Here is a 27,114-nt window from a genome sequence, read left to right on the forward strand (position 1 = left end):
TCCGGCCCCGGCCCCGGCCGCTCGGCCCGGCCCTGCCGCCGCCCCGGCCCGTCTCTATGGTGCCCGCCGGCCGGAAGCCACGCGCGGCGGAAGTGGGGCGGGGACAGCGCGAGCGGCGCGGCGGGGCCCGGGCGGTGAGGGGCGGCGCGGCGGGGCCCGGGCGGGGGAGAGCGGCCGAGTCGAGCTCTGCGCCAGGCCGGTTGGGGCCGGGCTGGCCGGAGGGGCAGGTGGGCTCCTGGCGCGGGGCTGAGGCGGGGCGGGGGGCAGGGACCCTGCCGCGGGCTCCAGGCCTTCCTCTGGGGCGAGGGCATGCTCTGCCCTGGGAAGGAGCCTTGCTGTGGGGTCAGACTTTGTTCTGGGGAGGTGGATACTGCTTGAGCGAGGAGAGCGTGTCTGTGTGTTTTGAGGGAGGCTCCCGCTTATCCGCTACATCTGACAGGCAGCTGATGAGGGAACTGGGCAAATCCAAGCCCTCTGAGCGTCTGGCTGGTGCCCATTATCCAGACGTGGAGATGCTGCTTTCACCACAGTCGTGTGCCCATTTCCAGCAGCAAAGAATGGGCTCTCAGCTGAGCTTGGGGATGCCCTTCAGCTCCTTCACAGAATCGTAGAATGGTTGGGGTTGAAAGGGACCTCTAGAGATCACCCAGTCCAAGGCCCTGCTAAAGCAGGTTCCCCTCGATGAAGTCACACAGGAGCGTGCCCAGGTGGGTTTTGAAAACCCCCAGAGAAGGAGACTCCACACCCTCCTTGGGCAGCAGGTGCCAGGGCTCCCTCACCTGCCTTGTGTTTCAGTGGAACTTCCTGTATTCCAGCGTATGCCCATTACCCCATGTCCCATTACTGGAAAAAAGTGTTACCCCATGCTCCTGACATCCACCCTTTAGGTATTTGTAATGCTTGTAATGTAGGTTCTGTAAATGAGGTATTGATTCCTTATTTTACAGTTAATTTTTTAGCTTATCTGACCGAGGCCAGAGATGGGCTAGAGACACCTGTTTGCCTTCCATTTTCTATCCTTTATGTTTCTTCCTCTAGCCATGGCAGTATCCTTTTGTCTTTTGTGGTTTTCCTTTCAGCTCTGGCACATTTAGCCCTTCTCTTTCCACGCAGGTTTGTTTCCAGAGCACAGAGACAATGCTGAGGAAAGGAGCTGCTTAACCTCTCACAATGCCCTTTTCTGACTTTGTCTTGGCACTGAAGGACAACCCGTACTTTGGGGCTGGCTTTGGCCTCGTTGGGGTGGGCACAGCCCTGGCACTGGCCCGGAAGGGGGCTCAGTTTGGGCTGGTGGCCTTCAGGCGCCATTATATGATCACCTTGGAGGTGCCCAGCAAGGATAAGAGCTACCAGTGGCTGCTGAACTGGATCTCCCACCATGCCAAGCACACACAGCACCTCAGCGTTGAGACATCATACCTGCAGCATGAAAGCGGGCGCATCAGCACCAAGTTTGACTTTGTCCCCAGCCCTGGGAACCATTTCATTTGGTAAGGGAGGGCAGGGGAAAGCGGTCTGGGGGCTGACTCTCATTTTGGCAAGGAAACTCCAACCTAGGGGGCTTGTGGAGGCAGCAGAAAGGAACCTGCTGTCTCCTTAGGTCTGGGTTAGGGTGGGAGATGGAGAGTAGCAAGAGGAGTCAGTATTCACCGGTGTGAGATGATATCTTTATCTGAGATGAATCACAGAGAGGTCGGGGTTGGAAGGGACCTCTAGAGATCCTCCAGTCCACTCCCCCTGCCAAAGCAGGTTCATCTCAGTCAGATCATACAGGAATGTGTCCAGACAGCTTTTAAAAGCCTCCAAAGAAGGAGACTCAATGCCCTCCCTGGCAGCCTGTGCCAGGGCTCCCTCACCTGAAAAGGAAAGAAGTTTTTGTTTGTGTTCAAGTTTGCGTTGCAGCTTATGCCCATTACCCCTTGTCCTGTTGCTGGACACTACAGAAAAAAGTGTTGCCCTGTGCTCCTGACATCCACTCTTTAGGTACTTATAAGTGTTGATGAGGTCTCCCCTCAGTCTTCTCCAAGCTTAACAGCCCCAGGTCTCTCAGCCTTTCCTCGTAAGAAAGATGCTCCAGTCCCCTGATCATCTTGGTGGCCCTCCACTGGACTCTCTCCAGCAGTTTCCTGTCCCTCTTGAGCTGAGGAGCCCAGAACTGGACACAGGACTCCAGATGAGGCCTCACCCGGGCAGAGTAGAGGAGGAGGAGAACCTCCATCAACCTGCTACCCACACTCTTCACCTTGATGCATGGGTGCAGCTGAGTGGTGCTGGACCATCCTCCCCCAACCCTGTCTTCCCGCTCCAGGTATCACAGGAAGTGGATTCGCATTGAGCGCAACAGGGAGAAGCAGATGATGGACCTGCACACAGGGACCCCCTGGGAGTCTGTCACCTTCACTGCCCTGGGCACCAACCGTGAGATCTTCTTCAATATCCTCCAGGAAGGTGTGTGGAGCAGCTGCATGGGGTCCCGCTGGGAACAGCCTACTCCCTGGAGACACCCGTGGCCTCACGGGAGACCCTTTGCCTCCGCAGCCCGGGAGCTGGCGCTGCAGCAGCAGGAAGGGAGGACCATCATGTACACGGCCATGGGAGCAGAGTGGCGGCAGTTTGGCTTCCCTCGCCGCCGGCGGCCGCTCAGCTCCGTGGTGCTGGAGGAAGGTGTGGCGGAGAGGCTGCTCCAGGACGTGAAGGAGTTCATCGACAACCCCAAGTGGTACAGCGAGAGAGGCAAGGCTCGAGTGGGGCATCCTCTGTAACGTGCCCAGCTGGGCTTCTTGCCCTGCCACGACACTGGGCACGGCCTGGAGATGAGTGAGCACAGGGGCTGAGGTCAGGTCTGGGTCTGCCAAGGGACAAACTCCCCTTAGTTCACTCCCAGCCACAGAGTTCATGGCTCCTGTGACGCTCCTGTGGTGTGGGGCAGGATGCCTCAGGAGACTTTTCGCTATTGCCTGCCTTCCCCTGGTGTGTCCCCTATGTGTGCTCAGCACAGCCCCACAGCTCTGAGGGAGAGAACTCAGAGCAGCCCAGCTAGTCTGTAAAAGGATATTGTCTTCCTAGGGATCCCCTACCGAAGAGGCTACCTGCTGTATGGCCCTCCTGGCTGTGGGAAAAGCAGCTTCATGTGAGTATTACCAACTGGCTCACAGCAGTTTTCTGGCAGCTGCTTGCTCTGGGGCACATCAGTCTCTGATGAGAGGGTGTGGGTGAGCCTGGTGGGCTGAGCTGGGCCTCCCACTCACCCCCTGTATCTGATCCCCACCCAGGGAGCATCCCTGTGCCCTGCTACTGGGATGGGAGATCTGCTGCTTCCTCTGCTCTGGGCTTCCTCGCTGTGATTCACCCCTGTGGTTTGCATCCTTCCTAGCACAGCCCTAGCTGGGGAGCTGCAGTACAGTATCTGCCTACTGAGCCTCAGTGACCGCAGCCTCTCCGATGACCGGCTGAACCACCTGCTGAGCGTGGCACCGCAGCAGAGCATCATCCTGCTGGAGGATGTGGACGCAGCCTTCGTCAGCCGGGACCTTGCTGCTGAGAGTGAGCAGTGCCCTGTGCCTGGGAAGGAGGGAGGGAGGGAGGGAAGGAGGGAGAGGGGTCTGCTGGCTGTGCTGGGGAAGGGTTTGGACTCTGGGTTGTTCTGCAGCACTAGAGACCAGCAGTGGGCAGCTCTCTAGGGCTTCAGTGCCCAAGCTGGATCCCACCTGGTTTTGGCTAGGCTATACAAAGGGAAATTTGGGTCCTTTATCTTCAGGCAAAGACACTTCTTTTGCCCAGTTATTTTCATCTTGAGGGAGGGGGATGGCTTTTCACTCTCATTCTTGTTATGGGTTCCCAGGGGTGGGGGTGAGCAGAGGAGATGAATGTGCTGTCAGTCAGTGAGAGGCAGAGGGTCATACTTGGGACAAGGAGAGGGCAGAGAGCCTGGCTTAAGCCTCGAGTGAAAGGGAGATGGCCGTCAAAACTGTGTGGGGTGAGTGACCGCTGGATATGATCTCAGACCCCTCTGTCCCCAGACCCAGCTGTGTACCAAGGCATGGGGCGCCTGACCTTCAGCGGCCTCCTCAATGCACTGGATGGTGTGGCCTCCACAGAGGCCAGGATTGTCTTCATGACCACCAACTACGTGGACAGGTCAGAGCCGCCCTCCGGGAGGGAACAAGGAGGGGAGCATGGGAAAACCTCGCTCTCTTTTGAAGGGCTTTTGGGAGGGCTATTTGCGTCCTCCAGACTGAAGACTGACATTCAGGTTTCCCAAATCCTCCCTTGGGATGCAAATCCCTTGACTGCTAATTAGGGTTCTTTTTGCTGGAGCCTCAGATGCTTCCTTGCTCTTCAGACCATGGTTTTGCTCTTCAGGAGCTGTACCAGCTATCCTGTCTGTAGGGATCTACAGGTTTTGAGGTTGTGGCCACGCTGCAAGTAAAACACTGGCCCCACGTGCAGCCTGGGCTTACAGCACCTGGCCAAACCCTTCCCTGTGGCAGACTTGGCTCACTCCAGACCTGCCCTTGAGGGTTGTTCAGAGGTTGCTTATCCAGTTTGTATCTACTGATGGGACAAGGGGTAATGGAAAGAAGCTTAAACTTAAACATAAGGCAAAACTTCTTTCCTGTTCAGGTAAGGGAGCCCTGGCACAGGCTGCCCAGGGAGGGTGTGAAGTCTCCTTCTCTGGAGGTTTCCAAACCCACCTGGACACGTTCCTGTGAGACCTGCTAGGTGAACCTGCTTTGGCAGGGGGGTTGGCCTGGATGACCTCTAAAGGTCCCTTCCAACCCCAACCATTCTGCGATTCGTGGGACAGAGATGGGAAGAGCTGTTTCTCAGGACACAGTCCTCCAAAGCCAGCCCTTTCCCAGGTCTCTCACTTCAGGGTTGATTTCCTCCCTCAGCCCCACCGGGGACAAACCTTTTCCCCACTTTTCCCCTCCCCCAGTGCAGAGCACGTTGCAGCCAGGGCAGCGGCTGTGCTAGCATGGAGGGGGGCTTCCAGCAGGACCACCCTGCAGAGCCCCTTGGATGAGGTGTCCAAGGCACCTGTGTGTCTGTTGACAGGCTGGACCCAGCGCTGGTGCGGCCGGGCCGCGTGGACCTGAAGCAGTTTGTGGGGCATTGCTCGCGCTGGCAGCTCTCCTGCATGTTCCAGCGCTTCTACCCTGCGCAGCCCCCAGCAGACGCCCAGCGCTTTGCAGAGCAGGCTCTGTCCGTCTCCAGCCAGCTCAGTGCTGCCCAGGTGCAAGGACACTTCATGCTCTACAAGACGGACCCTGAAGGTGCCATTTCAAACGTCCGCTCCATCCTGCTGTGACCAGGGGCCGGCTTTCCCTTGTCACACTGAGAGGACTGGGACAAGGATGTGGAGCTGCCCAGCCACACAGGCCAGGGCTCTGCTCACCTCTCTGCTTTTTATTGAAACCAAGGAAGAGTCAGAGCTGCTTTACAGCAGGGAGAGCGATTGGTTATTGCTGCTCCCCGGACTTGAGTGCTCCAGCCCTGCTTGCCCGCACAGGTCTCCTGCTGAGATCGCTGTAAGTGGGCTGCTAGATGGGAACCCTCTTCCTTGCCCAAGACAGGCACTTCCCTGGGGCAGGCAATTTGAGTGCTGCACTGCTAAAGAGCTGCTGGGCTCTGAAGGGAGAGCACTCTTCACTGGATTATGAGTAACCTCTGTGAAATGCACAATGTGATTCTTGTCTCGCTGGTCCTCTTGCCTGTTAGTTGCCTCACTATCCAGCTCCTGACCAGGGCTCAGCAGAGCCAGTCCTGCAAATCCAGAGTGTTTCATAAAAAAAGCAGCTCCCAAGAGACAGCTTGTCATCCCTGGGGCTGCAGGCTGGTGCCACAGTTCCTGCCCCACTGGGCTGCAATGCCAAGTCACAGATCTGTGGGGACACGGTTCTTGGGGAGAATGACTGTCCCTCCTGACAGAGGACAAGATGTGGGGCCCTGGAGCTACTGCAGGCCTGCATTTGGGGCAGATGAGAGACTTTGGCTTGTTACAGAATATCTTCCCAAGAGTTCAGTCTTAACCCCAGTGTGAGGTTCCACAGCCAGGCCATCCTGGGGCAAGGTGCAGAAATCCCCATTGGAGGTGGCCACTCCTTCCAACAGACAGAGCCCTTTGTGCCTGAAAGAGGGATTTGGCCTGCTGCTGGCAGTCACCAGCCTTTCCCTGTCACTGGACTCCTTTCCTGTCAGGAACAAAAGTCCTGCATGGGCTGGCAGAGCCACAAGTGCCTGAAATGCACTTGTGCACTTGTGCCTGCGAAGCAGGCAGGGTCAACACCTTCTTCCCACCACCATGGAGGCAGTGGTTGGGCTGTGGGCACTGACCCACAGAAACCAGCCAGAGCCTCTCCCCTCCCCAGCCCCTTTTTCAGAGACCTAAAATCGGCTTTCCCAGAGCCAGCCCCTTGTTGACATCCTTGCTTTGGGGGCTAGGTCACCTTGGTGGGGCTGGGGAAGCTGGTCCAAATCCAAACCCAAGCCATTAGGCTGCTGCTGAGCTGGGAGTGTGGGGACAAGAAGTGGCCTGGACAGTGCCAGCTGGCTGCAGGTCAGTGCCCACAGGTGCTGCTTTGATGCAACCCCAGAGGTGCACAAATATTTCCAGAGTGAAGGGTTGATCCTGTGGCCACAATGAGGGTCTCCAGTGACTCAGGGCAGCTCCCAGAGCAGGGGGCTGTTGTTGGCCTCTCAAGCCAGCCTCATTTCACAAAGCTGGGGGCCCAAACTGTCCAGTGCCTTGTTGCAATGTGGGAGGATGGGGAAGTGGCGATGGAGAGCCAGGGGGACACTGTCCCACACCACAGTGCCACAACACAAGAGCACAGGCACCATCTCTCACTCTGCTTGCCTTTAATAGTGTTAATAGATGCTACAGACACTGCTGGCACCCTTTTGCCCAGCCCAAGTGCTTTTGCCAGTTAAGCCTCACAACAGCCCTGTGAGGTAGGTGGGTGATGCAGGTGGACACCAAGTGAAGAGCCCCAGGGCAGGGTTCTGGCTCCATTCTCCCCTCTGACCCAGAGGTTTGTTTTGTTTGGCCCAAATTCATTTCCATGTGCTGTTGCAAAATGTCCTCTGCTCCAAGCTGACAGTGAGTCAGAAAGGTGAGGGCCTTTCCTAAATCCCTACTTCCAGAAAAAACTCTCTCTGACATGTTTGGCATTTGACTTAAGTTACCCAAGTCCTTGCTCACTCTGATTTCCATGGCTGAATTCCTGTGCTCCAAACACTGAGCACAGCAGCTTTCCTACCAAGGAAGCCTGGCCCTCTGGAGGAAGCCAAGGAGCTTCACCTGCTGCAAGGGCAGAGATCTTTCTGTTTCTTTCAGGACACAACCAAATGCCTTTCTCGGAGCACAGCAATTTCACAAGTGAAGGCAGGAGGCAGCAGAACAAGCACCAATGTCAGAAGAAATGTGGACAGGCCACTCACCCAGAAACCAGCTGGAACAAGGACGGAGTGAGCAGTGAAGAAAAATACAGGTGCTCTTCAGGGAGCAGGGCACAATATCTGGCTTAGATCCTCAGGCCCAGGACAGGTAGTACAGGCTCAGACCAAGGAGGGGCAAAAAAATTGCAATGCTTTTAAAGCATTAGGGATGAAAATAGGCTCACATTGGAAACTGAAGCACAGTTTCCTGGGAAGTGGGTTAAACCAACCCTTTCAGACAAGGCCAGGTGTGGAGAGAGCAGGGCGGCAGATGAGGAGGATTCACTCAAGAAAGCTTTTGTGCACCCTTGATGTGCCAAAGGATTGTCTGCCAGGCAGATGCAGCACAAACTCCCTCCCTGCTGGCACACAGCCCCTGGTTTCCAAGGGCTCTCACCCAAAGCTCTGACAAGTCCAATGTGGCATGGCCATTTCTGCACTCAGCAGGAGAAGGAAGACAGAAACAACCCATGTGTGGCCAAAAGAGAGGTGGGGGCACAAGGCACAAACAAGTGCTGTCTGTGTGAGCCAGACAGCTCCCAGTGAGACAGGCAAAGCAAGGACTGGGGAGCCCTCCTTCCACCCACGAGTGCCAGGGTGAAGGCCTCTGCCCCAGCCCTGGGTGGAAAGAGCAGGGAGGGGAGTGAGCAATACCAGAGACCAAAACCTTTGCTCCAGACAGCAACAAACAGGAACAAAAGGGCAGAGAAAACTCAGGGAGCAGGCTCTGGAGAAGACCCAACAAATTAATTCAATGGCAGTGTCCCACTTCAGAGGCTTGGGATTGCCTGTCATGACTCTGGAGCGGGATACTTTAAATCTGTGAAGCAGCAACAGAAGGAACTGCACCAAGTTAGTTTATACAGCAAATCCTCATTTCTTTGAAGCAAGATCAGCTTGAAGACAAAAGGAGGGTAAGAGTATCCAAAGGATTGGGGCATGTCTTCACCCCGGGCTGTTGAAAGCTCCAGGAGACAGCCTGGCCTTAGAGGGAGACCCCCAACAGATGCAGGTTGCAAGGCAGAATGCTCTTCTCAAGTCTCTCCTGTCAGCTTTTGCTGCCACAAGAGCAGCTGAAGGACAGGGTAGGAGCTCCAGCTAAACCTGGGCGTCCTGGGGAAGCAAGAGCTAACCCACAGCCTCAGCCGCCAGACAGCCCTTCCCTGGCTGGGACTGGAAGTGTCCAGTCATCCAAGGGACCTGCCTGGCAGAGCCCATTGGCTGAACAGTGGTAAGGGCTGCAGGAGTAGTGTTCCAAGGAATAGGGACAGGAGTTGAGAAGGTGCTCAGAAGGAATGGGGGACACAGCCAGCTGAGCTCCAGGCTGCTCCTCACTTGGCACCACCATGGTTCTGCTGGGATGCTGGCTTCCAGGGAAGGTCCTGCCACAACTCTGCCTCTGCCAGGGCACCGTGCTGGGCTCAGTTCATTTGCCCTGCAGGAGTGCAGGTTTCTTGGCAGCTCACAGAGATGATGGCTGCAGGTGACTGGCCAAGGCTTCCTCTGTCCCCTGGATCCTCTGAGGCTAATGCTGATGCGATCTTCAAGAAATCAGATACTCCAGCACTGGTGATAGGATGCTTCACTCTGGCACATGCCCATTGCCTCCTCCCTCCAAATGGGCAGTGTCTGCTTGCTACTGTTTCAGCAGAACCTCCACTGTTCTCCCCAGAAACACCCCTCCCTCCCTCTGCCCAGCCCCTCGCCACCACTGCTAGGAGCCGCTCTCCTTCTCAAGATGGGCTTCTTGATGTCCGCTGGGTCTGAGTGCCCCTCGCCCTCTTGGTGCTCTGGGGTAGGAACCACGCTCTTGGGCCCTGGACCTCCCCCACCTCCCACAAACCCAGGGCCTGTGGTGGCCCTGCCAGCCGGGAGGTGCCCTGTGATCGCTGCGGTTCAACACCAGGTTTTCCTTTTCCCTACCATGGGCCTCGGCCCCCTCCTCTGGGCTCCATCTCTCCACATTGCGGTGTTCCTCTTTCAAGTCCAGCGCCTCTGTCACTGGGGAGGGGTCTTCAGGGCACAGCTCCTTTCTTTCAGCCAAGGCAGCAGCTCTGCTTCTGCTGTGAGGCTTTGGAAACTCCGGGCCGTGCCTCCCACCAGGTCTCCGCTCCGATCTCTGACCGAAGCCCCTGGGCCCCCTGGAGCCACGGAGAGGATAACAGGCTTCATCTGCTGCTTCCTGCAAGCCACTGCACGACTGCCTGCCTCTGGGGCCTGGCCTCTCCCCTCTGTGCCTCTCCCTCTTGCTCTGGTGCTCTGTGGGCACAGAAGGCACCTGGGGCTCTGCCCTGGCTGGCTCTGGAGCCGAAGCTTGGCTGGCTGCCTGGGAAACCTCCACGGTGCCTGTGCTCACCGGCAGCTCAGAGGCAGCGCCTGCTTGGCCTGGATCGACAGCAGCTGGAGGCTGAAAGAAAGAAGCCACCAGTGAAGAAAGGGACAGGGAAGTCCCACAGCAGATGACAGCGCTTGGTCCTGCAGGCCAGGGCCCCCCTCGCCAGCTCTCTGCCCCCAGTGCCATACCGCCTGGAGGCTGATGAAGTAACGGTTCCTCTCTGCTTCGGGGTCAATGATGCCCCCTTTCTCTTGCTGTCTCTTGAAAATGGAGCGTAGCTCTTCCTGGTGCTGCAGCATCTTGGCATCCGGCCTGTATGGCTCCTGAGTGGCAGGAAGCAAGTCAGGGTAAAGGGTGCTCTCAACATCCAGCATGAACAAGCAGCTGGTGGTGCCAAGAGCTACTCCCCAAACCCTCCCTGGACTGCACAAGGCCCAGGAAGTCTGCTTCCCTCTGCCACATTTGACGAGGCCTACAGATGCATGTGACATCTCTAGACAGAGGCGGAGCATGCCACTGCAGACCCACTGCTGCCACAGTCACCTTGGGATGTCCTGCTGTGGGGCAAGATGCAGAGCAGCTACAATGAGGTCACTCCTGACTCTAATTATTTCCCATTGAGTACAAGGGCATGTCCCACGGCAGAGTCACCTCTCTCTTAGCACATCTGCTCAGGACTCTAGGCTATACAACTAAACCTGCTCTTTCTGGACACATCAGTCAGGAGACACACCGCTAGGTTCTGTGAACTGCCCTCTGAACAGGACAAAATGGCCCGAGAGCATGCATCCATTCACCCAGAGCTGCTCTAACAGCCCAGATGAAGGCCTCCAGCCAGTGAGCACCCCAGGCAGGTGAGCCCCAGCCCTTATTAGTGGGCACCCCAGGCAGGTGAGCCCCAGCCCTCACCAGCAGGCACCCCAGGCAGGTGAGTCCCAGCCCTCACCTGCAGACATCCCAGACAAGTGAGCCCCAGCCCTTACCAGTGGCTGCTCTGGGGGTGGTGCTGCCTTCAGAGCAGAGAGGTCGTAGACCAGCGACTCCCGGCAGACAGGGCACTGCACAGTGGCTGCCTGTGGAGAGGCAAGAGATAATGCCAAACCCAGTTCACATGCTGCTGGACTGCCCCAGCTGGAAGTGACACAGGGTGGTTTTCTTCACTCATCTGCCAGGGGAGGGAAACCCAGGAGCAGCAGGAAAGCAGCCTGTTGTCTCAACAACTGCTACAGAAGGTGTCTCCACCATGAGGCATGGTGGGATTTGTGCTCCAGCAGCTGACAGGTGTAGAAACCTCTTTCAGCACATATGGCTTCAGTCCTCCTTAGCCTAGGATCTGTTTTTCTCCACTGCAAAGTGGAGCATGTCATCTAGGCTTCACCTCTTTGAAAGGGTTTTGCAGGAAGGAGCCTTTGACTTGTTTCCCACTCAGCCATGCTGTTTGCTCTGCAGCTGACAACTGTTCTTGCATCTGCTTGGGCACCTTTCATCACTCCAGAACCTGGGTGATCATGTTTATGCTGCTGCAAACCCCTGCAGTTCGACTAGGGAAGTCTAACTTGTGTGGTTCTAGAAGTCCAAATATGCAACTCCCCTGCCCCCTCACATGGCAGATGCTGACCCAGAGATCCAATAACCAACTGCTAAAGCACTAAAAACGGACAGGGTGTTTTCGAATGGAAAGGGCCCTTGGTCTGATCACTTGCTCTAATCCCTCCTCTGATTCTCAGTGTGGGCATGGCACTGAGGCTGGCCTTTGCTGCATGTCCTGATAGGGCTAACAGAAGCACTGTGAAGGCCTGTGCAGGGGCCAGGGGAGGGAGCCCAGGGGCCAGTACCTGTCTGGGGGCTGGCTGCAGCTGCTGCTTTCTCTCTTCTTGCTGCATGAGGATCTCCTCCTCCATGTGCTCGGCATAGCGGGCCAGGCAGTGGGAGTGGAAGTAGTGGTAGCACTGAGTCTTTGTGAAGGCCTCTCTCTCCTGGAGAGGAGAAAAGGCAGCTTGAAAGACTTTCTGAGCACATCATTGCATAGTGTCCCCAGCTGAGGTAGGTTTTCACTCCCACATCAGTGTTGGCAGTGGGAAACTGGTGCCATTGCTGGCAGAGCCACATCCTGTCTTCTGCTGGGCTTCATCTCTACCTGCTCAGCTGTCACTGGGACACTGCTCCCTGTTCCAAGTGTGAGAAACACTCCTAATGTCAAGATGCAGTTTTTTGTGACCAATTTCTTGTGTAAGCAGCAATCTTACAACGTGCCATGTTCTTCTCTCCTAGGCAGGCACTGCCTCTCCTCACAATCTAGACAAGGCAAGCTCCCCTGTCCTTGCACAAATGTGTTCCAGGCCCTCCCAACTCCCCTGTGCTGAACTCCAGCTGAGGTTTGACCAATGCAGGGAAGACAAGACGCATCAGCAACTATCCCCAGACCCTGCCCACTCCCTTGGAGATGCTGCAGCACCACTGGCTGCCCTGGGCCCTGTTTCTGCAGCGGTAATCTCACGTTGCTGGGGGAGAGCAGCGTATATTGCCCAAGGAAGGTTCATGCTCTGCAGGATCACCTACAGACCAGGGGGGCTGGCTCCCTGTTGTCTTGCCTCACTTCCCAGCCAGCTTGCAAGGCCAGGAGACTCCTGCCTACCTGGAATCCATAGAGGCAGATCACACACTGGCCGTGAGGAATGTTGTTGTCAGTGAGAATCTCCTTTCCCTTCTGTGGAAGCATTAAAGCAAATGTTTTCCTCGGTAGCCTGCCCACGGACTCAGGGCTGTCCCACCTCTTGGGCACTTAGGGACCAGTGTCTGTGGCTCCCCCAGCTCTCACCTCAATCAGTTCATACAGCACCTCTGTCCCCAGCCTGGCTTCAGCAACACTTCTGAGGGTCTGGGAAATCCTACAGTGAAGAAGCAAAATGCTTAACAGAAACGTAGCCACACCTTTTCACTGTCCCACGTACCTGTCACCCTGCCACAATGACAGGGGGAAGAACTAGAGCGCTGCTCTTCAGGCTTTGCCCGCAGCAGGGGATGGGCACATGTGCATACACATTCACATGCTCTCCCAGCTCCCCACCAGCTGGTGCACAGGAAGCCTTTGTCCTTGGAGGCTTTGCAGCTGCAGGTTTGCTGACTGCCTCAGCTCAAGCTCACCCAGTACCCTTCAGTTTTGGCAAATCTCAGGCTTCCTTTATCTGACGGCAGCCCCTCAGCAAGCCTGGTGGGAGCCACATTACTCCTGTGCAGGTACCGAGGTCTCTCTACACACACTCTGCTGCACCAAGGAGAAGACTACAAAGGCAACAATGGGCTGTCTAGGGCCTGGGATCAGTCCCACCTCTGGCAAAGCAAGACCAACAGCTTCAAAGGCCCAGGGGATATAGATTACACTTTGGTGGGACCCCAGGAGAACAACCACAGGGTGGAGTCCTCAGTGTTAAACTCAGCACTGGTGGCTCCCAGGAGATTTAATAGAAAAGATGATTTAGGGATCCATAAGTATCTGTTAAATAGACGTGGGGAGCCACATGAGTTCCAGAGAAGGCTCTTCCACCAGTCAGCTTCCCAGACCTCCAGGAGAAAGGATCACCCTCTCCCTGCTCTCCTGGCACTCACTTTTGAATTTGCTCATCTGACAGCCCCCGTGGGTTCTTGATCGAGATCTCTGGAGCTTTGCTGGGGTACTAAGGAAACAAAACAAAACAAGAAACACCGAGAGCACAGCAAGGAAGGCGGAGGGAGGAAAGGGGGCGCGGGGGGCCGGCGGCCTACCTGGGGGGGCACGGAGAGCACCAGAGTGAAGCGGACGTACTGGGAGTCCTGGTCCTGGGCCGTGGCGGGGTGCAGGGTGATGCTGATCTCCCAGGGCTCCCACCTGCAGGGCAGGCCGAGGTGAGGGCCGGCGGGCCGGGCCGGGCCGGGCCGGGCCGGGCCGGGGAGGGGAGGGAGGCGTGGGGCCGCGGTACGTACCTGCCGCAGCCCCGCGCCACCCGCAGCTCCTCCAGGTAGATGGACTCCAGCACCTCCACCTCCGGCGGCAGCGCCCTGCGGGGAGGGGGTGCGGGACGGGGTGAGGCGGCGGCGGCGGCGCCCGCGGGGCCCGGCGGGAGCGAGGCGCCGGGAGCGGGGACGGGGCTGTGTGGGGCGTTACCAGTCCGTCGCCTCCGGCTCCTCGGCGGCCGCCGCCATGTTCCCGCGCGGCCCGGAAGCGGAAGGGGCGGCGGGCGCGCGCGCGGGGCGGTTGCCAGGCGACGCGGCGGCGGGCCCGGGCCCGGGGGCAGCGACGGGCGGGCGGCGGGAGCGGAGCGCGGGGGGCGCGACCCAGCCGCGGGGCAGCCGGCGGGACGAGCGCCGGCCCTTCGCGATCGCAGCGGGTGCAGCTCTGCCCTCGCGGCGCTGGCGCTGCCTCGGTCGCCGCCGCAGCCGGGCTGGGTGGCCGGTGACGGGGGGCGAGAGGAGGGGAGAGAGGGCGAAGCGCTTCTCCTCACCGGCCGCGTTGCCTCGGCAGCCCCGCGAGCGGCCGCCATGGAGAAGTACCACGTCCTGGAAATGATCGGCGAGGGCTCCTTCGGACGTGTGTACAAGGGGCGTCGGAAGCACAGCGCCCAGGTGAGGAGGGACGCGGCAGGGCAGAGGGCCCGCGGGTCTGTCTTGAGGCACTGAGGACTGGTTTCTAGTGGCTCTTGGGTTCCAGGGCCCTGCCAGGCCTCTGGGACTCAGCATTCATTCGTTTCTCTGCTGTCACTCCTGGCCAGCTCCCTCTGTTCGAGCAGAGGAGTTCAGTAGTCCATCTCCTGGTCAAAGCAGGGCCTGTGAAACCTCAAGGACAGACACCCCACAACTGGTGCTTGACTGTGCCTAGAGTGGACAGGTTTTTCTTTATATCAAATCGAAGCTTCCCTGTTTCAGTTTCTAATCCCTGTGGCATCCTCCCATGTACTTCAGTCCCCTCACCATCCTGCTGGTCTCTCCTATTCCCACCCCAGCCTATTGATTTCTTTCCAGTCCCAAAACTGGCAACAGTATTGCCAACATGGTCTAAGAAGTTCCAAATGAAGGGCAATAATCACTTCCCTCTAACTCCTGCCTGTTGATACAGCCAAGGGCACTGCTAGTTCCCCTCATTGCCAGGAGAGGCGGCTGGCTCTTGTTAGCCTTGTGGTCCACCAGCATCTCTAGGTTCTGTCCTGTGTTTCTGTCAGTGCTCACTCATGAAGTTTCTTTGCTTTAAACACCAGTGTGCAAAGTACTGTGAGCACCTGTAGGGATGGGCAAGGGCCTGGGGGGAGCCTCAGCTTCAAGGCGTACCTTGAGCAAACATCTCATTTGGTGTGCTCAGCTGGACAATGCTGAGTCCTATGGGGGTTGAATGTGGCCTCTGTCAGGGAGGGTGGGAGCTTGCTCTGATCTCTGCTTTGCCTGCTTTGAAAGGTGGTGGCCCTGAAGTTCATCCCCAAGGTGGGACGATCTGAGAAGGAGCTGAAGAACCTGCAGCGGGAAATTGAGATCATGAGAGGCCTCCATCATCCCAACATCATCCAGATGCTCGACAGCTTTGAGACTGACAAGGAGGTGAGGGGGACTGTTTTGGGCAGATGATTTTGCCTGATTGGGGAGGGACCCTGCTGTCATGGGTACCCCTTTCTCAGGAGATGCTGATGACACTCTCCCAGGGCCTGGTCAGTGTTTTTCAGAGCCCTGCAGTATGAGCTGTGTGGGGACCCAGCACCTGTCTGGGCTGTGTGGGGTGCACTGGGTCACATGCAGAGGTGAAGGAGCTTTGTGGGGCTGTGTGATGCCAGATGAGTGGTTTGGGATCCCATGGTGAGGGTAACCCTTCAGTCACCTCATCAGCCTCTTCAGAGACTGACTTTTCACTGATTTAAACTCTCACAGAGAGAGTATGGTAAGAAAGATCTGAAGACTGTGCTATGGGACACGGGGATGGCATGAAATAAAGTAGTTGAGCAGCAGATTCAAAACAAACTCAGGGGAGTGATTCTATGTGCTGGGCTTGTCCTGTCCTTCCCTCTACTCTGGTTTCTGCTGTCTGTCTGAGGTCTGTAAGTGCCAGGGCAGCCATGGGGACTCTCTGCCAGCCTAGATCTCAGCCCTCAGATTTCCTCCCTGCTTGATGGCAGTCCCCAGGCCAGGGTGGGGATATGGCTGGGTGAATGCCTGGACTCAGCACGCTGCTTTTTCCCTCCAGGTGGTGGTGGTGACTGACTATGCAGAAGGGGAGCTCTTCCAGATCCTGGAGGATGATGGGAGCTTGCCTGAGGAACAGGTGATTGCCATGGCTGTGGCCACAAAGTGTTTGCTGTGGGGTGGAGAGAACAGGATTTGTCTGCCTGCAGGCCAGGAGACACCAGGAGGAAGAGAGTTCCCTCAGGGCAGAGCTTCTGAAAGGGATGGAGATGTAGCCAAGTTGTGCTGGGGGACAGGGGGTTCTGGCAAGGACCTCGGATTCTCTGTTCTCTCTCCAAGGGGCACAGTGCCAGGTTGCTACCTTGCCCATTGCCTACTCCAAGGAGCTGCTGGCCCATGGCTAGGGGTGGTCCCTGCTCCAAACAAGGCAAAGGCAGGAGGGGGCGTACTGGGGGAGCCAGGCGAAAAGGGACCCCATGGTTGTGGCAGCTGGTGGCACCGTGGGACACAGGGCTCCGGTGTCTCCTCAGGTGCAGACCATAGCTGCCCAGCTGATCTCTGCTCTCTACTACCTGCACTCCCACCGCATCCTGCACCGAGACATGAAGCCCCAGAACATCCTGCTGGGCAAAGATGGTTGCGTCAAGCTCTGTGACTTCGGGTGGGTGCTCCAGGGGGACACTTGGCCTTGGGGCAGCCAAGGGGTATCCTGGGTACTGTAGAGGGAGCAATGTGGAAGGGGACCTGGGTTCTGTGTGTGTTTCAAGGTTGACCAGGGAAGGGGGATTTTGGACTCCACAGTGGAGAGGTGTTGGTGAACCTGCAGGGATCTCCCTGGGAGCTGCAATGGATATTTCGGCCTGAACTGGCCATCTGTGCATTGCTCTGAGCAGGTTTGCCCGTGCCATGAGCATCCACACCATGGTGCTGACCTCCATCAAGGGTACCCCGCTGTACATGTCCCCTGAGCTGGTGGAGGAGCGACCGTACGACCACACGGCCGACCTGTGGTCTGTGGGCTGTATCCTATACGAGCTGTTTGTGGGCACCCCTCCCTTCTACACCAGCAGCATCTTCCAGCTCGTCAGCCTCATCGTCAAGGACCCTGTCAAATGGCCCACGGCCATAAGCCCCATCTTCAAGGTGAGGGAGAAGACCTCACGTGTGGGGTGGGAACCATTAGTGCAGTAGCAGCTTTGGCCTCCCCTGCTGACCTGGTGGGTCACTCTTAGGTTTTAAGTCCCCTAACAGGGGTTTCAGAACATAGAGAAGGGATGAGAGCATGGCCCCTTGGGAGGGAGACCCTTATTACTGCTGCCCACAAGCTGTGAAACTGCCCAGAGGAGGGATTTACTGGAGAGGGAAGTGACATCCCATCTGCCCCAAACACTAGGGCCACTTCTTTCCCAGAGCCAGGCAGGGACTGCAGGCCTCTCAGGTGCCCTCACTGGGGGAGACTGGTGGGTACACTGGGCTCACTGGTGGGTGCTCAGCGTGTGTCAGTGACTCTGGTGCTGTGCTGCCCTGTAGAGTTTCCTGCAGGGACTCCTAATGAAGGATCCCCGCCAGCGCCTGTCTTGGCCGGAGCTGCTCTCTCACCCCTTCATTGCTGGACGGGTTACTGGTGAGTACCAGCTCTTTTTCCAGTGCTGGCCGGGTCTGTTTCCTTCTCCTGCAGCCTGGAGATTGAGAGGACCACCCTGCCTTGCTATTTTTACTGCTCTGGTCTTTGCCTCCCTCCTCTCAGCTTTCTCTAAGTCCTGACTCTAGCTCCTATCCTTGTGCTTGTCTCAAGCCCCCAGGATTCCTCTGGGATCCCAGAGCCAATAAACTCTCCCTGTGTCTCAAGGGAGAGCTGCTGCTGAAGTTCTCCCTTTGCTTTCCCAGTGATTGATGACACAGAAGAGCATGGGATCTCAAACCCCTTCACCACCAAGCTGCCCCCAGAGCTGCAGGCCCTGAAGGAGCAGCAAGCCCATTCCATGGCCCCCAGGAGCGGCCAGTCCAGGATTCTGAGAAAGGCCCGGCAGAAGATGGCTGAGGAGGCACAGAGAAAGGTGGAGGGAAATGTGGGATTTCTCCTGACTGTGGGACACAAGATGTGAGGTCCTTGGGGTGGTGGGGCCTAGGGGACTCATCTGTCTGTCTTGAGTAACCTCGCTGTGACCAAACTTCTTTGCCATCTCCCAGGGGCAACTGGAGGCAGGTGATGCATCTAAGAAGGGCTCTGTGAAAGGATGCCCGAGGCACAGAGCCAGAGCAGCTCTGGGGATGGCAGCCCTTGGGGAGGGGCAGCCACCGGCTGTCTCCAATGAGAAGAACCCCAGGGTCCTGCAAGGAAAGAGCAGCAAAGCAGAATGGGTCTTAGAGGAGCCTCCTCCCAAACCACGGTAAGGAAGGGTCGAGGCTGGGGTGGGAGGAGGAGCAGAAGGCCGGGCTGTTCCCTGACTGCTCCATTTCCTTGGCAGGGAACACAGCATCACTCAGGACTACGAGCGGGAGTTTGCCGGAGCAGGTGCCCGTCCACAGCCTGGTGCTGCCAGGGCAGAGCCCCAGGCCACAGGTAGCATTGACACCGTGAACCTGGAGAGTGAGGTAAGAGGATGTCTTGTGGTGAGGAGAGCAGGGCCCAGTCCGCAGGGGCTAGTACTGAGAGCCTGGGGCAGGCAGGACCTGTGGTACATCCTCTCTTCCTCATGGCTAGGAGCTGGAGAGCGACGAGGAGTGGCAGCACCTGGTTGAGGCCACGGAGCCCTCATCCAGGCAGCTGAGTGTGCCCCTGAGCCTCCTGAGGGACCCAGCCTTCCGGCACCGTGTCCAGGCCCGCCTGGCAGCCTCTGCTCAGCAGGTGAGGGATGCTCGCCCAGGCAGCTATGAGAGGGGACACAGATGCCACCTTCTTCTGCAGGACTGGGTCAGGAGCATTGCAAGAGTCCTCAGTCCAGCCAGCAAAAAAGTGCTGTGCTTCTCTAGGAGCTGAAGCTGTCTCCATTTATTTTGCCATCTGCTCCCCTGCTGTCCCCTACCTAAATGGGTGGAAGGACTGCCCCATGGCTGATGGAGAAGCCAAAACTGCTACTGATCATGAATTCATCCGGCTTCTCTGTGTCCAGATGCTGGAAGGGATGCTGGAGGGAGCCTCCCAGCTCCGTCCTGTGCTCCATGTCATGAGCAACCTCCTGGCTACCCAGTGTGACTCTGAGCTGCTGGACCACTTCTGCCGAGAGCTGAATGTGCCTGTGTCCCTGCTGGGTATAGCCAAGCAGATCCTGGAGACTGGGAGCACCAAGCAGGTGGGTGTAAAGCTCCACAGAAATTTGGACGCCTTCTAGGACTGCAGAGTGCTAGTGCTGAGGAGGCTCCCACATCCTGCTGGAGCTGGTTCACAGGACCAGTGCCTCTTCCAGGAGCATTGCAAGAGGTCCTGGTAGGGAAGGATCACACCATAGTGGTGGTAGGATGGTGAGCAGACAATCCCCACTTGCTCTTTCTTTCTGGATCCTGCAGCAGCCCTGGTGTATCGCAGTGCTGACAGACCTCCTCATGGTGACCACAGTTTATTTCAGCAGTGAATGCTGGGGCCTGGAGGAGAGTGGACGAAAAGACAGGTACGGACAAACCTCTGTGCTCTGAGGTATCTTATGACCACTTTGAGGACCTAGCAGTAGGTGGGAGGGTGGTGTTTGTACTCTGTGGTTGGAGCTGTCTCTTAGGAGCACTTTCTGTCAGTGGGCCTAATTAAGGGGGAGGCACAGCTGACCAGCACCTAATTGTGCTGCTGGCTGACAGCAGCTCACATTGCTACTGTGTGCTGCCTGCTCCACTAGTCTCAGCCATATGGGCCTGGCCAGATCCTATCCTCACACCCAGGGCCCATGTTTCCCTGCTCTCCTCTGCCCCACAGCCTGCAGGCCTTCCAGGAGAGTGCTGGCTGCTTCCTGGCCCTGCTGCCAGCACTACTGGCCAAGCCAGCCGACAGTGAAAGGACACTCTGCCAGCAAAGCCTCCTGGTAAGAGTGCCCTTCTCTCCACCACCTTTCCCAAGGGCCAAAGCTGTGGGACTGGGTGTGTGTGGTCAGGGGGACCTGAAGACCTTGCTCCCAGCTGTGGGGTCTGATGCGTTCTTGTCAGGACAAGCTGTCTTATCCACTGGGGCTTTTTAGGGGGATCGTGCAGAAAAGAGGTCTCTGAGGGAGCCCCTTCCCTGGCTGTGCCTTCATATGTACCCCTCTCTCAACCATATGTGGCTCCCAACAGAGGACACATGGAGGTCCCTGAAGCTCGAGCACAGGAGTCCTCCCATCTCTGCTGTATCCCCAGAGCCTCTTCCCCCATCCTCCTTCTCTCTGCTCCCACCCTCAGTCTGTGGTGATGGCAACCCCTGTGTCTCCCTCAGTGCTTCACCCTGCTCTGTGAGAGTCTGGATGCGATGTACCCCTCTGTCTCTGCCCCCTTCTATGCCAGCCTGCGAGAGGAGCATCAGCCCCTGCTGCACAGACTCCTTCAGGAATCCATCTCAGAGCAGCCTGCTCTGCAAGGTAGCAGTGGCAACAGCTTACCACCTCCTTCTGGGGTTTTCCTTCCTGTTCCTGCCCTTGGGCTCTCCCAGAGCACTGACTGCCATTGCAGTGCTGTTGACATGAGGAGGTGGCTGAAGCTTATCTGCCCAAACCCCTGCTAACCAGGGCTCTCCCTCAAACCCAGATCTCGCCCTCCTTGTGTCACAAGCCTGACTTTTCCTCTCTTAGCTTCCAACCCCATCCTGCTGCCCTCAGCATCCCTCACCCTTAGCACATGTCTCCCAAGCTCTGTCCCTGTCCAGGTGCAGCAGTGGAAGCCAAGCCAGCCCATGACCAGAGCCTATGTGTGGCTGACCTCTTCACAGCTGCATTGGCTGCTGCCTGTAGCATCCCCCTGGAGAGGAACAGCAGTCGGGAAGCCAAGCAGCAGGTCAGGCCAGCTCTCTTTGCAGGGCAAGGAGATGTGGTCCCCTCCTTGCCAGGAGAATCTTTTTCAGCGGTAGAGTGGAGGGGCTGGGATACTCTGGCTTTGGTGTCAGCAGGGCTGGCATTTTCAGGCTACTTCTCCCCAGCCAACAGCTGAACTTTGGGAATCTAAGGTTTCCTAAATCAATTAAGAGACTCACACTTAGGATCTGAATTGTGAGATGGGCTAAGAAAAGAACTAGGCAATGCAGAGAAAACATGAAGATTTCTTCTGTGACAGTGATATGAAGTGTAGGGAATCTGAAATTGAGCAGACAATAATAAGGGGAAATACAGATCCACAGATTTACATTTGATCCTTTGACTCAACCCTGAGTCAACAAGGAGGTGAAAGAAAGGAATCTCAGCTTCCTCATCTCAACTCTGGGACTACATCAAAGCCATGCTGGGTCATGGCAGATGGGTATCCCTTTGTGAACACAGGTGTGTTCCTACAGAGGCAGATGCCTTCTTTTATTAATTTGTTGTTAGCATTCAACTTGTTAAGTCTGTGCAGTGCTTCAGGTACCCAGGGTACAAAACAGGCTGATTTCTGCAGATTGCTCTGGAGGTTGCTGAAAAGCTTATGGAGGGAGAGAGACAGCAGCTTGGGAGACTGCTGGGGAGACTGGAGCACCAAGGATGCTCCTTGAACGTGCTGAAGGTAATGGCCCCATCCATTTATCTGTCTGTGCTCAGAGGGAGGTGCCTAGACCTTTAGTCTGGTGTTGGGCTCATGGGGAAGGGGAACCTGTGGGCTTCAATGACTCCAATCTCAGGTGTCAGTTATGTAGTAAATGAGCCCACAGTAGCCATGGAGTGTGAGCAGGATGGGCCTGGTCACTACACCCCCGTCCCCAGGGCTGGTATGCATCTCTCCCCTCTGCCTCCCAGGTCTTCTACGCAGGCTGCCATGCCAGCCTGAGCCTGTGCCAGCACCTGGGAAGAAGCCAAAGCCTGTGGGGTTTCCTCATGCAGCTCTCAAAGGGTGAGGTAGGACTGACCACAGCCCCAGCAGTGGGGTAGGAGTGGGGCCAAACAGAACACATTTCTCTGACCAAGCTGGGGAATGTCTGGGAGGAAGAGTTTGGAGGAGCTTAGTCTGGAGAGCGCAGTCCTCCCCCAGGGCCCAGAAATACCACCTCCTCCCCACTCAGCCTTGACATTCCCCTGTGACTCCTGCTCCCTTGGCAGGTCCCTATGGAGGAGGTAGCCCAGGGAGCAGCTCGTGAGGCCTCTCTGTACCTGCTGGCCTTGCTCACCCTGCAGCTCCAGGCCTCTCCTCCCAGGTAAGCACCCACTTTCATTCGTGGGTGGGAGAGGAACATGCTCTCCCCTGAATAGCCTTCTGTCATGCACTCTGCTCAGAGCTGGGCTCCTGCTCCCACTCATCCCTCTGGTCCAGGCACACCAGCAGGGTGTTGAGCAGTGTGGATGGGTGCTGGGAGTGTGGAGAGGACTCAGTGTGGACAAAGAGGAGCTGTGAAGCAGGACTCACTCCTGCAAGGTGGCTGCTTCCCAGCCCTGCCTGGGGGTATTTGGGTGCTATGAAGCTGTGGGAACATGGTGTCTCTCCCCTGACATCTCTATTTCAGGCTTGAGGAGGTGGTTATCATGGCTGTGGATCTCCTCACCAAGTCTCCTGTTGTCTCCCTTGTGGTAAGTCTGCCCACCCTCCCAGAGCCCTACATGCCCCTTGGGTCTTACTGCTGCTCGCTCACAGTGGGATGGGGGCAGGCACAGCCCGGCTAGCCCTGCCCTGGGCTGAGGGAGCACTGACTCAGCACTGAGCCGGCAGATGGGACAGTCCCAAGGGTGCTGAGCTCTCTGTGTCCCACAGGGTGCTGCAGCATTGCTCCTGACACAGCTCAGTCAGCGTGGGGTGGCCCTGGAGCTTGGAGAAGAGATCCTGCTGGTGGTGACAAATGCACTGAGGGCACCTGCTGAGGTACAGGCTGGGGACATGCTGTCACCCCACTGTGGAAGGGGTCCGAATGTGAGCTCAGGAGGGTGCAGGTGTGGTGCTGCTGCCCTCAGGCCTGGTCCCTAACTCCAGCCTGTCCCCTTCTCTCCCTTACAGCTGCAGGTCCCCCCACCAATGGGTGCTGGTCTCTACGATGGGCTCTTTTTCCTCCTGCTGAAGTTCCTTTCTCAGGTATCAGCAATCTCTGCTCACCTGTTTGCCTGGTCCAAAAGGTGTGGGGGTAAAAAGCCTGAGTGTGAGCCTGATGGAGGCTGAGGCAAACCAGGGAACTGAGCAGCTTTGGCTGAGCTTTGTAACCCCTTTGGGAGTCACCTAATGTCCCTGGGTTGTCTGTGGAGCTCTGGCTGGTTGGAGCGAGAGTGGTGGTCAGGGGAGGATGATTCACAGCCACACTGGAGTGAGAGAGGGCTGACATGCCGTGGGACTGGCACAGTCAGCAGGTGCAGCAGGGCTGCCAGCTGCTTGGTGCCAGAGTTTCCTATAAGGCTTCTGCCAAGTTGGGAGGTTTGGACTGGAGCCCCTTGGAGTCTAGGTGCAGCTGGGTCCAGTCTGAGCCTCCGGCTGTAAAGAAGAGTTCAGACTGTAGGTTCTAGCACAGAGTCAGTTTATTGCAGCTCATGTTGGACTCCCTCTTATGAGAGCAGTCCTGAACACAGAAGTCCTTGGGATTGTTACATCCTCACAATCCAAGTTCCCCTCCCCTCTGGTCACGACTGAACCAGTCGTAATATTTGAGTCTGAGGTGTTCCTTTCTCTGTCTCCAGATGGTTTCTGTTTTCTTTTGGAAGTCACAGAGTACAGATTTTTTAGCTTTTTTAGCTTATCTGTACCTGGGTGTCATCAGTGTCTCCAGGCTTTTGTTATCTTCAGGCAGGACCATTACCTCCCCCTTGTAGTTTATGTTGTTGTTCAGCACCAGATGACTCCCAGTGCTTTATCACTCTGAAGTTCATGGCCTTGAGCCTCAGCACTGTATAGTTGTTCAGCTTTAAAGAATCTCAACTCACCCTGATTTTGCACAATTAAGACTAATATTTTACAGTCAAGTGATTTTGATTTCCAACACTGCCTGGCCCCCTCTCCTTCCCCTGGGCCCTGTCCGTCCAGCCATGACCTCCTGAGGACCATGGGGCTGGCAGAGCCATGGACCAGAACCCTGGGGAGCTATAGGGGACCAGGAAACCATTTGACATCTGCCTCCCCACCTCAGGAGCATGTGGCCATGGAGCAGGGCTTTGCTGCCTCGGAGCTGTGGAGCGTGGTGTGGCATTCTGTTGCTGCGGTGCTTCATGTGGGCAGTGACAGAGCAGCACTGGAGGGAGATTCCCCAGGGGCAGGTGACCCCGTGGCAGAGCCAGACTGGAACCTCCTCTCCCCTCAAGGTAGGAGCTGTGGGATGCCCTCAACCCTGTTCCGTGCCCTGCCCTCAGACTTGCCCACATGTCTGTCTCTGTCCACGTCTGGTCCTTGAGGACAGAGGGCTCAAGGGGCTTCTCTCGAGGATTGCTGTTGTCCCCTGGGGACAGAGAGCTGGGCTGGCCTGTGCTGTGCCCAGTCAGTAGCAGCTCAGCTCAGCTGCCTGTGGAGGCACAAGAAACAGTGTCTGTGCTGCAGGAACATTCGCCCTGGTAGATGTGACCAACCGTGGGTGGAGATTGGTCTGGTTTTGGGCAGGGAAGCACAGAAGCCACCCCAGAGCAGCCCTGAGGCAGTTCAGGCAGACAGGAGCCAGTGCAGCCTTGCCCAGCTTTGCCCCTCTGCTGTGCTGTATCTCCTGCAGGCACTCTGTTCTTCCTCAGCCTGGCCCTCCTTGCCTTCACTCGCGAGTCCCACCGGTGCCTGCCTCAGCTCACCCAGTCCCATGGGGTCCTCATGGTGACACTGAAGAGGCTGCTGTCCCCCCACTTCCTGGCATGCCTGGCACAGACGTGAGTCGTGGGGAGGGCTGAAGCAGGCAGAGCTCGGGTGCTGAATGAACAGGGATTGGTCATGAGCAGGCAAAGGGCCAAGAAGTCCCTGATCTGCCCTTGCAGGGCACAGCTCACCTGCTGAGCCTCTCCTTAGTGCCTGGCATGGGAAGTGCTCTCTGCATCTTGTCCTGATGATCAGGGGACTGGAACATCTTTCATAAGAGGAAAGGCTGCGGGAACTGGGGCTGTTTAGTCTGAAGGAGAGGGAGGGGGGATCTTATTAACAATTACAAATATCTAAAGGGTGGATGTCAGGAGGTTTTGGCAGCACTTTTTTCTGTTGTATCTAGCAACAGGACAAGAGGTGATGGGATGAAGCTGGAACACAAAAAGTTCCACTTAAACATAAGAAAAAACTATTTGACTGTTCAGGTGAGGGAGCCCTGGCACAGGCTGCCCAGAGGGGTTGTGGAGGCTCCTTCCTTGGAGGTCTTCAAGACCTGCCTGGACATGTTCCTATGCGACCTGATCTAGGTGACCCTGCTTCTGCAGGGAGGTTGGACTAGATGATCTCTAAAGGTCCCTTCCAACCCCTACCATTCTATGATTCTATGATGTTTTTATGACCATTTCTGTACTCTTAACAAATTCAGGCAAGCAGGAGAGGATGGGGACCCTGAGCTTGTCCCAGCTGTGGTGATCCAGGCCTGCCAGCTCCTCTGTTTCCCTTTTGCCCTGGATGCGGATAGAGACACCTTAGTGTTGGTGATGGAGGCTGTGAGAGATGCCCTGATCCCTGCCCATCTGCTGCAGGTACCCGTGTCCCTGCATTTCCCTTCCTTCCCACTACTGTGGAGACATCTCCTCACGTTGAAGCTGCTGATGCCTGGCACCACTTCACATTGTGCTGGTGGCTTCTGCTCACCCAGGCCTATTGTTTGGGTGCTGTGAGCCCCTCAGAGCAGCTTGGCTAGCACCTGAGCTCTCCATCAGCCTTCTGGCAGCCTTCAGCTCAGCCCACACATGAGGACAAAGCACTCAGCACCACTCTCTCCCTTCTCTCCTTAGGCCTGCTCTCACCATCTGCCCTTCTCGTACGCCGAGCTCCCCATGAGCCTCTTGTGCCACCTCGTTGTGTCTGACGAGCAGGTCATAGACCAAATGGTGAGGGAAGCTGCTGCCTCAGAGCACATCATTGCCTTCTTGACATCTGCCTTGTCTTCAGGCAGCCTCAAGCTCACAACTGACCTTCTATGTCTCTTGACTCACGTGGCCCGGGCCCATCCGGAGCACCTGCCCTTTCTCCAGAAGATCCTGAGGGGCTCAGATGTAGCCGACCAGCCACTGCCCAGCCTGCTTGGCCACCAGCAATACATAATCCGGGCCAAAACTTGCATCTTGCTGGGCAACCTGCTTCAATATGACCACGGCTTTCCCCAGGCGCTGCAGAGGCAGCCCGGCTTGCTGGAGAGCCTGCTGGGGTGCCTGGCCGACCCGGAGGAGAGCGTGCGCAAGGCTGCGAGCTTTGCGGTGGGCAACGCCGCCTCCCAGGCCTGCTCGCCGGCCGCGCTCCTGGGCAGGGCCGTGCCCCAGCTCACGCGGCTGCTGAGCGACGCGCGGGCCAGGACGCGCTGCAACGCGGCCTCGGCCTTGGGCAACCTGGCCCGGCGCTGGGCGGAGCTGGGCGACCTGCTGATGGAGAGCAGGGCCCCGTCCCTCCTGCTGGAGCTGGCCTGCTGGGACCCCCAGGACAGCGTGCGGGAGGCGGCCCTCGTCGCGCTGCGGGCCCTGGGCCGGCGCCCCGGCGTGCAGCAGGTACCGCACGGGAGGGACCTGAGCTCCTTTGCCGGTGCGGCGGGGCCAGGCTGGCGGGGAACTCCCGTCCCTGTCTTTGCTCCGCAGGTGCTGCTGTCCCTGGGAGCCGCCGAGAAGCTGGCCGCGTTGGCCAGCGCCGGCTCGCAGCCCGCAGCCGGCGGCAGCCCGCGGCCGTCCTCTACCCGGCACTGCCAGAAGCTCCTTCGCCTCCTCACGCCTCAGTGCAGCACCGGCGCTGGAAACGCCGCCGGCCCCCTGGAGCCTGGCGGGGCTGCGGCCCCGCACCAGCGCTGAGGGCCGGCGCCTCGGCACGGGACACAGGGCCGCGGGACGCGCGCGGCTCGCTCGAGGGGACCCTGCCCCTCGGCTTTACCGGGGCGCCCTCCCGCCACCAGCCTTTCCTCGGAGCGCGCCTGTAGGCTGCGAGGAACCACCTCTTTGTAGGCGGCCTCCCGGGCAGCGCCGGGCCCGGCCCCTCGCCGCTCCCTGCCGGGGCCGCCCCGCGGC

The 27,114-nt window shown here is 57.5% G+C and overlaps 3 protein-coding genes across 7 annotated transcripts; 2 read left to right on the forward strand and 1 right to left on the reverse strand.

Annotated features, from left to right (window-relative positions):
• Window positions 1–144: 144 nt before the first annotated feature.
• On the forward strand, window positions 145–12,068 carry LOC104550580 (mitochondrial chaperone BCS1). Of its 2 annotated transcripts, XR_009819451.1 has the most exons (9): window positions 145–227; window positions 1,114–1,490; window positions 2,309–2,448; window positions 2,539–2,733; window positions 3,067–3,130; window positions 3,374–3,543; window positions 4,020–4,137; window positions 5,059–5,531; window positions 12,051–12,068. XR_009819451.1 is itself a non-coding variant. In XM_062004765.1 (8 exons), exons 2-8 carry the CDS (start codon window positions 1,171–1,173, stop codon window positions 5,309–5,311), a joined length of 1,260 nt encoding a protein of 419 aa, XP_061860749.1. In that variant the 5' UTR covers window positions 145–227; window positions 1,114–1,170; the 3' UTR covers window positions 5,312–5,697. The 2 variants fall into 2 exon arrangements, 1 of the variants encoding a protein (XP_061860749.1); XM_062004765.1 differs by lacking the exon at window positions 12,051–12,068 and having other exon boundaries at window positions 5,059–5,697.
• RNF25 (ring finger protein 25) lies at window positions 6,845–13,964 on the reverse strand. The gene is made up of 10 exons (XM_062004763.1): window positions 13,917–13,964; window positions 13,736–13,810; window positions 13,538–13,640; window positions 13,382–13,449; window positions 12,594–12,663; window positions 12,411–12,482; window positions 11,611–11,751; window positions 10,759–10,848; window positions 9,964–10,098; window positions 6,845–9,847 (listed from the first exon to the last, which is right to left on the reverse strand). Exons 1-10 carry the CDS (start codon window positions 13,952–13,954, stop codon window positions 9,155–9,157), a joined length of 1,485 nt encoding a protein of 494 aa, XP_061860747.1. The 5' UTR covers window positions 13,955–13,964; the 3' UTR covers window positions 6,845–9,154.
• Window positions 13,965–14,101: 137 nt separating this feature from the next.
• Window positions 14,102–27,108, forward strand: STK36 (serine/threonine kinase 36). Of its 4 annotated transcripts, XM_062004665.1 has the most exons (26): window positions 14,102–14,374; window positions 15,197–15,337; window positions 15,975–16,052; window positions 16,444–16,574; window positions 16,807–17,056; window positions 17,444–17,537; window positions 17,801–17,970; window positions 18,104–18,303; window positions 18,382–18,508; window positions 18,618–18,761; window positions 19,027–19,206; window positions 19,421–19,521; window positions 19,818–19,923; window positions 20,310–20,451; window positions 20,736–20,863; window positions 21,458–21,562; window positions 21,793–21,891; window positions 22,093–22,187; window positions 22,494–22,557; window positions 22,739–22,846; window positions 22,979–23,048; window positions 24,088–24,264; window positions 24,663–24,810; window positions 25,446–25,605; window positions 25,861–26,607; window positions 26,695–27,108. In XM_062004665.1, exons 1-26 carry the CDS (start codon window positions 14,291–14,293, stop codon window positions 26,899–26,901), a joined length of 4,056 nt encoding a protein of 1,351 aa, XP_061860649.1. In that variant the 5' UTR covers window positions 14,102–14,290; the 3' UTR covers window positions 26,902–27,108. The 4 variants fall into 4 exon arrangements, with proteins under 4 accessions (XP_061860649.1, XP_061860650.1, XP_061860651.1 ...); XM_062004666.1 differs by lacking the exon at window positions 21,793–21,891; XM_062004667.1 differs by lacking the exons at window positions 21,458–21,562; window positions 21,793–21,891.
• The last annotated feature ends 6 nt before the right edge of the window (window positions 27,109–27,114 follow it).

The sequence above is a fragment of the Colius striatus genome, chromosome 11, assembly GCF_028858725.1.
Source record: "Colius striatus isolate bColStr4 chromosome 11, bColStr4.1.hap1, whole genome shotgun sequence".
In the NCBI taxonomy this organism is placed as follows: Eukaryota; Metazoa; Chordata; class Aves; order Coliiformes; family Coliidae; genus Colius; species Colius striatus.

What these genes read in the sequence shown, in the direction of transcription:
- LOC104550580 (XM_062004765.1), top strand. Translation starts at nt 1,171, where the DNA reads ATGCCCTTTTCTGACTTTGTCTTGGCACTGAAGGACAACCCGTACTTT. An exon ending in CTTCAATATCCTCCAGGAAG is followed by an intron (nt 2,449 to 2,538) that starts GTGTGTGGAGCA and finishes TTGCCTCCGCAG; the next exon opens with CCCGGGAGCTGGCGCTGCAG. An exon ending in CCGGGACCTTGCTGCTGAGA is followed by an intron (nt 3,544 to 4,019) that starts GTGAGCAGTGCC and finishes CTCTGTCCCCAG; the next exon opens with ACCCAGCTGTGTACCAAGGC.
- RNF25 (XM_062004763.1), bottom strand. Translation starts at nt 13,954, where the DNA reads ATGGCGGCGGCCGCCGAGGAGCCGGAGGCGACGGACTG. An exon ending in TCAGATGAGCAAATTCAAAA is followed by an intron (nt 12,664 to 13,381) that starts GTGAGTGCCAGG and finishes TCTTCACTGTAG; the next exon opens with GATTTCCCAGACCCTCAGAA. An exon ending in TGCTGTATGAACTGATTGAG is followed by an intron (nt 12,483 to 12,593) that starts GTGAGAGCTGGG and finishes ATGCTTCCACAG; the next exon opens with AAGGGAAAGGAGATTCTCAC.
- STK36 (XM_062004665.1), top strand. Translation starts at nt 14,291, where the DNA reads ATGGAGAAGTACCACGTCCTGGAAATGATCGGCGAGGGCTCCTTCGGA. An exon ending in CCGTGAACCTGGAGAGTGAG is followed by an intron (nt 18,509 to 18,617) that starts GTAAGAGGATGT and finishes CCTCATGGCTAG; the next exon opens with GAGCTGGAGAGCGACGAGGA. An exon ending in TCCCTGCCCATCTGCTGCAG is followed by an intron (nt 25,606 to 25,860) that starts GTACCCGTGTCC and finishes TTCTCTCCTTAG; the next exon opens with GCCTGCTCTCACCATCTGCC.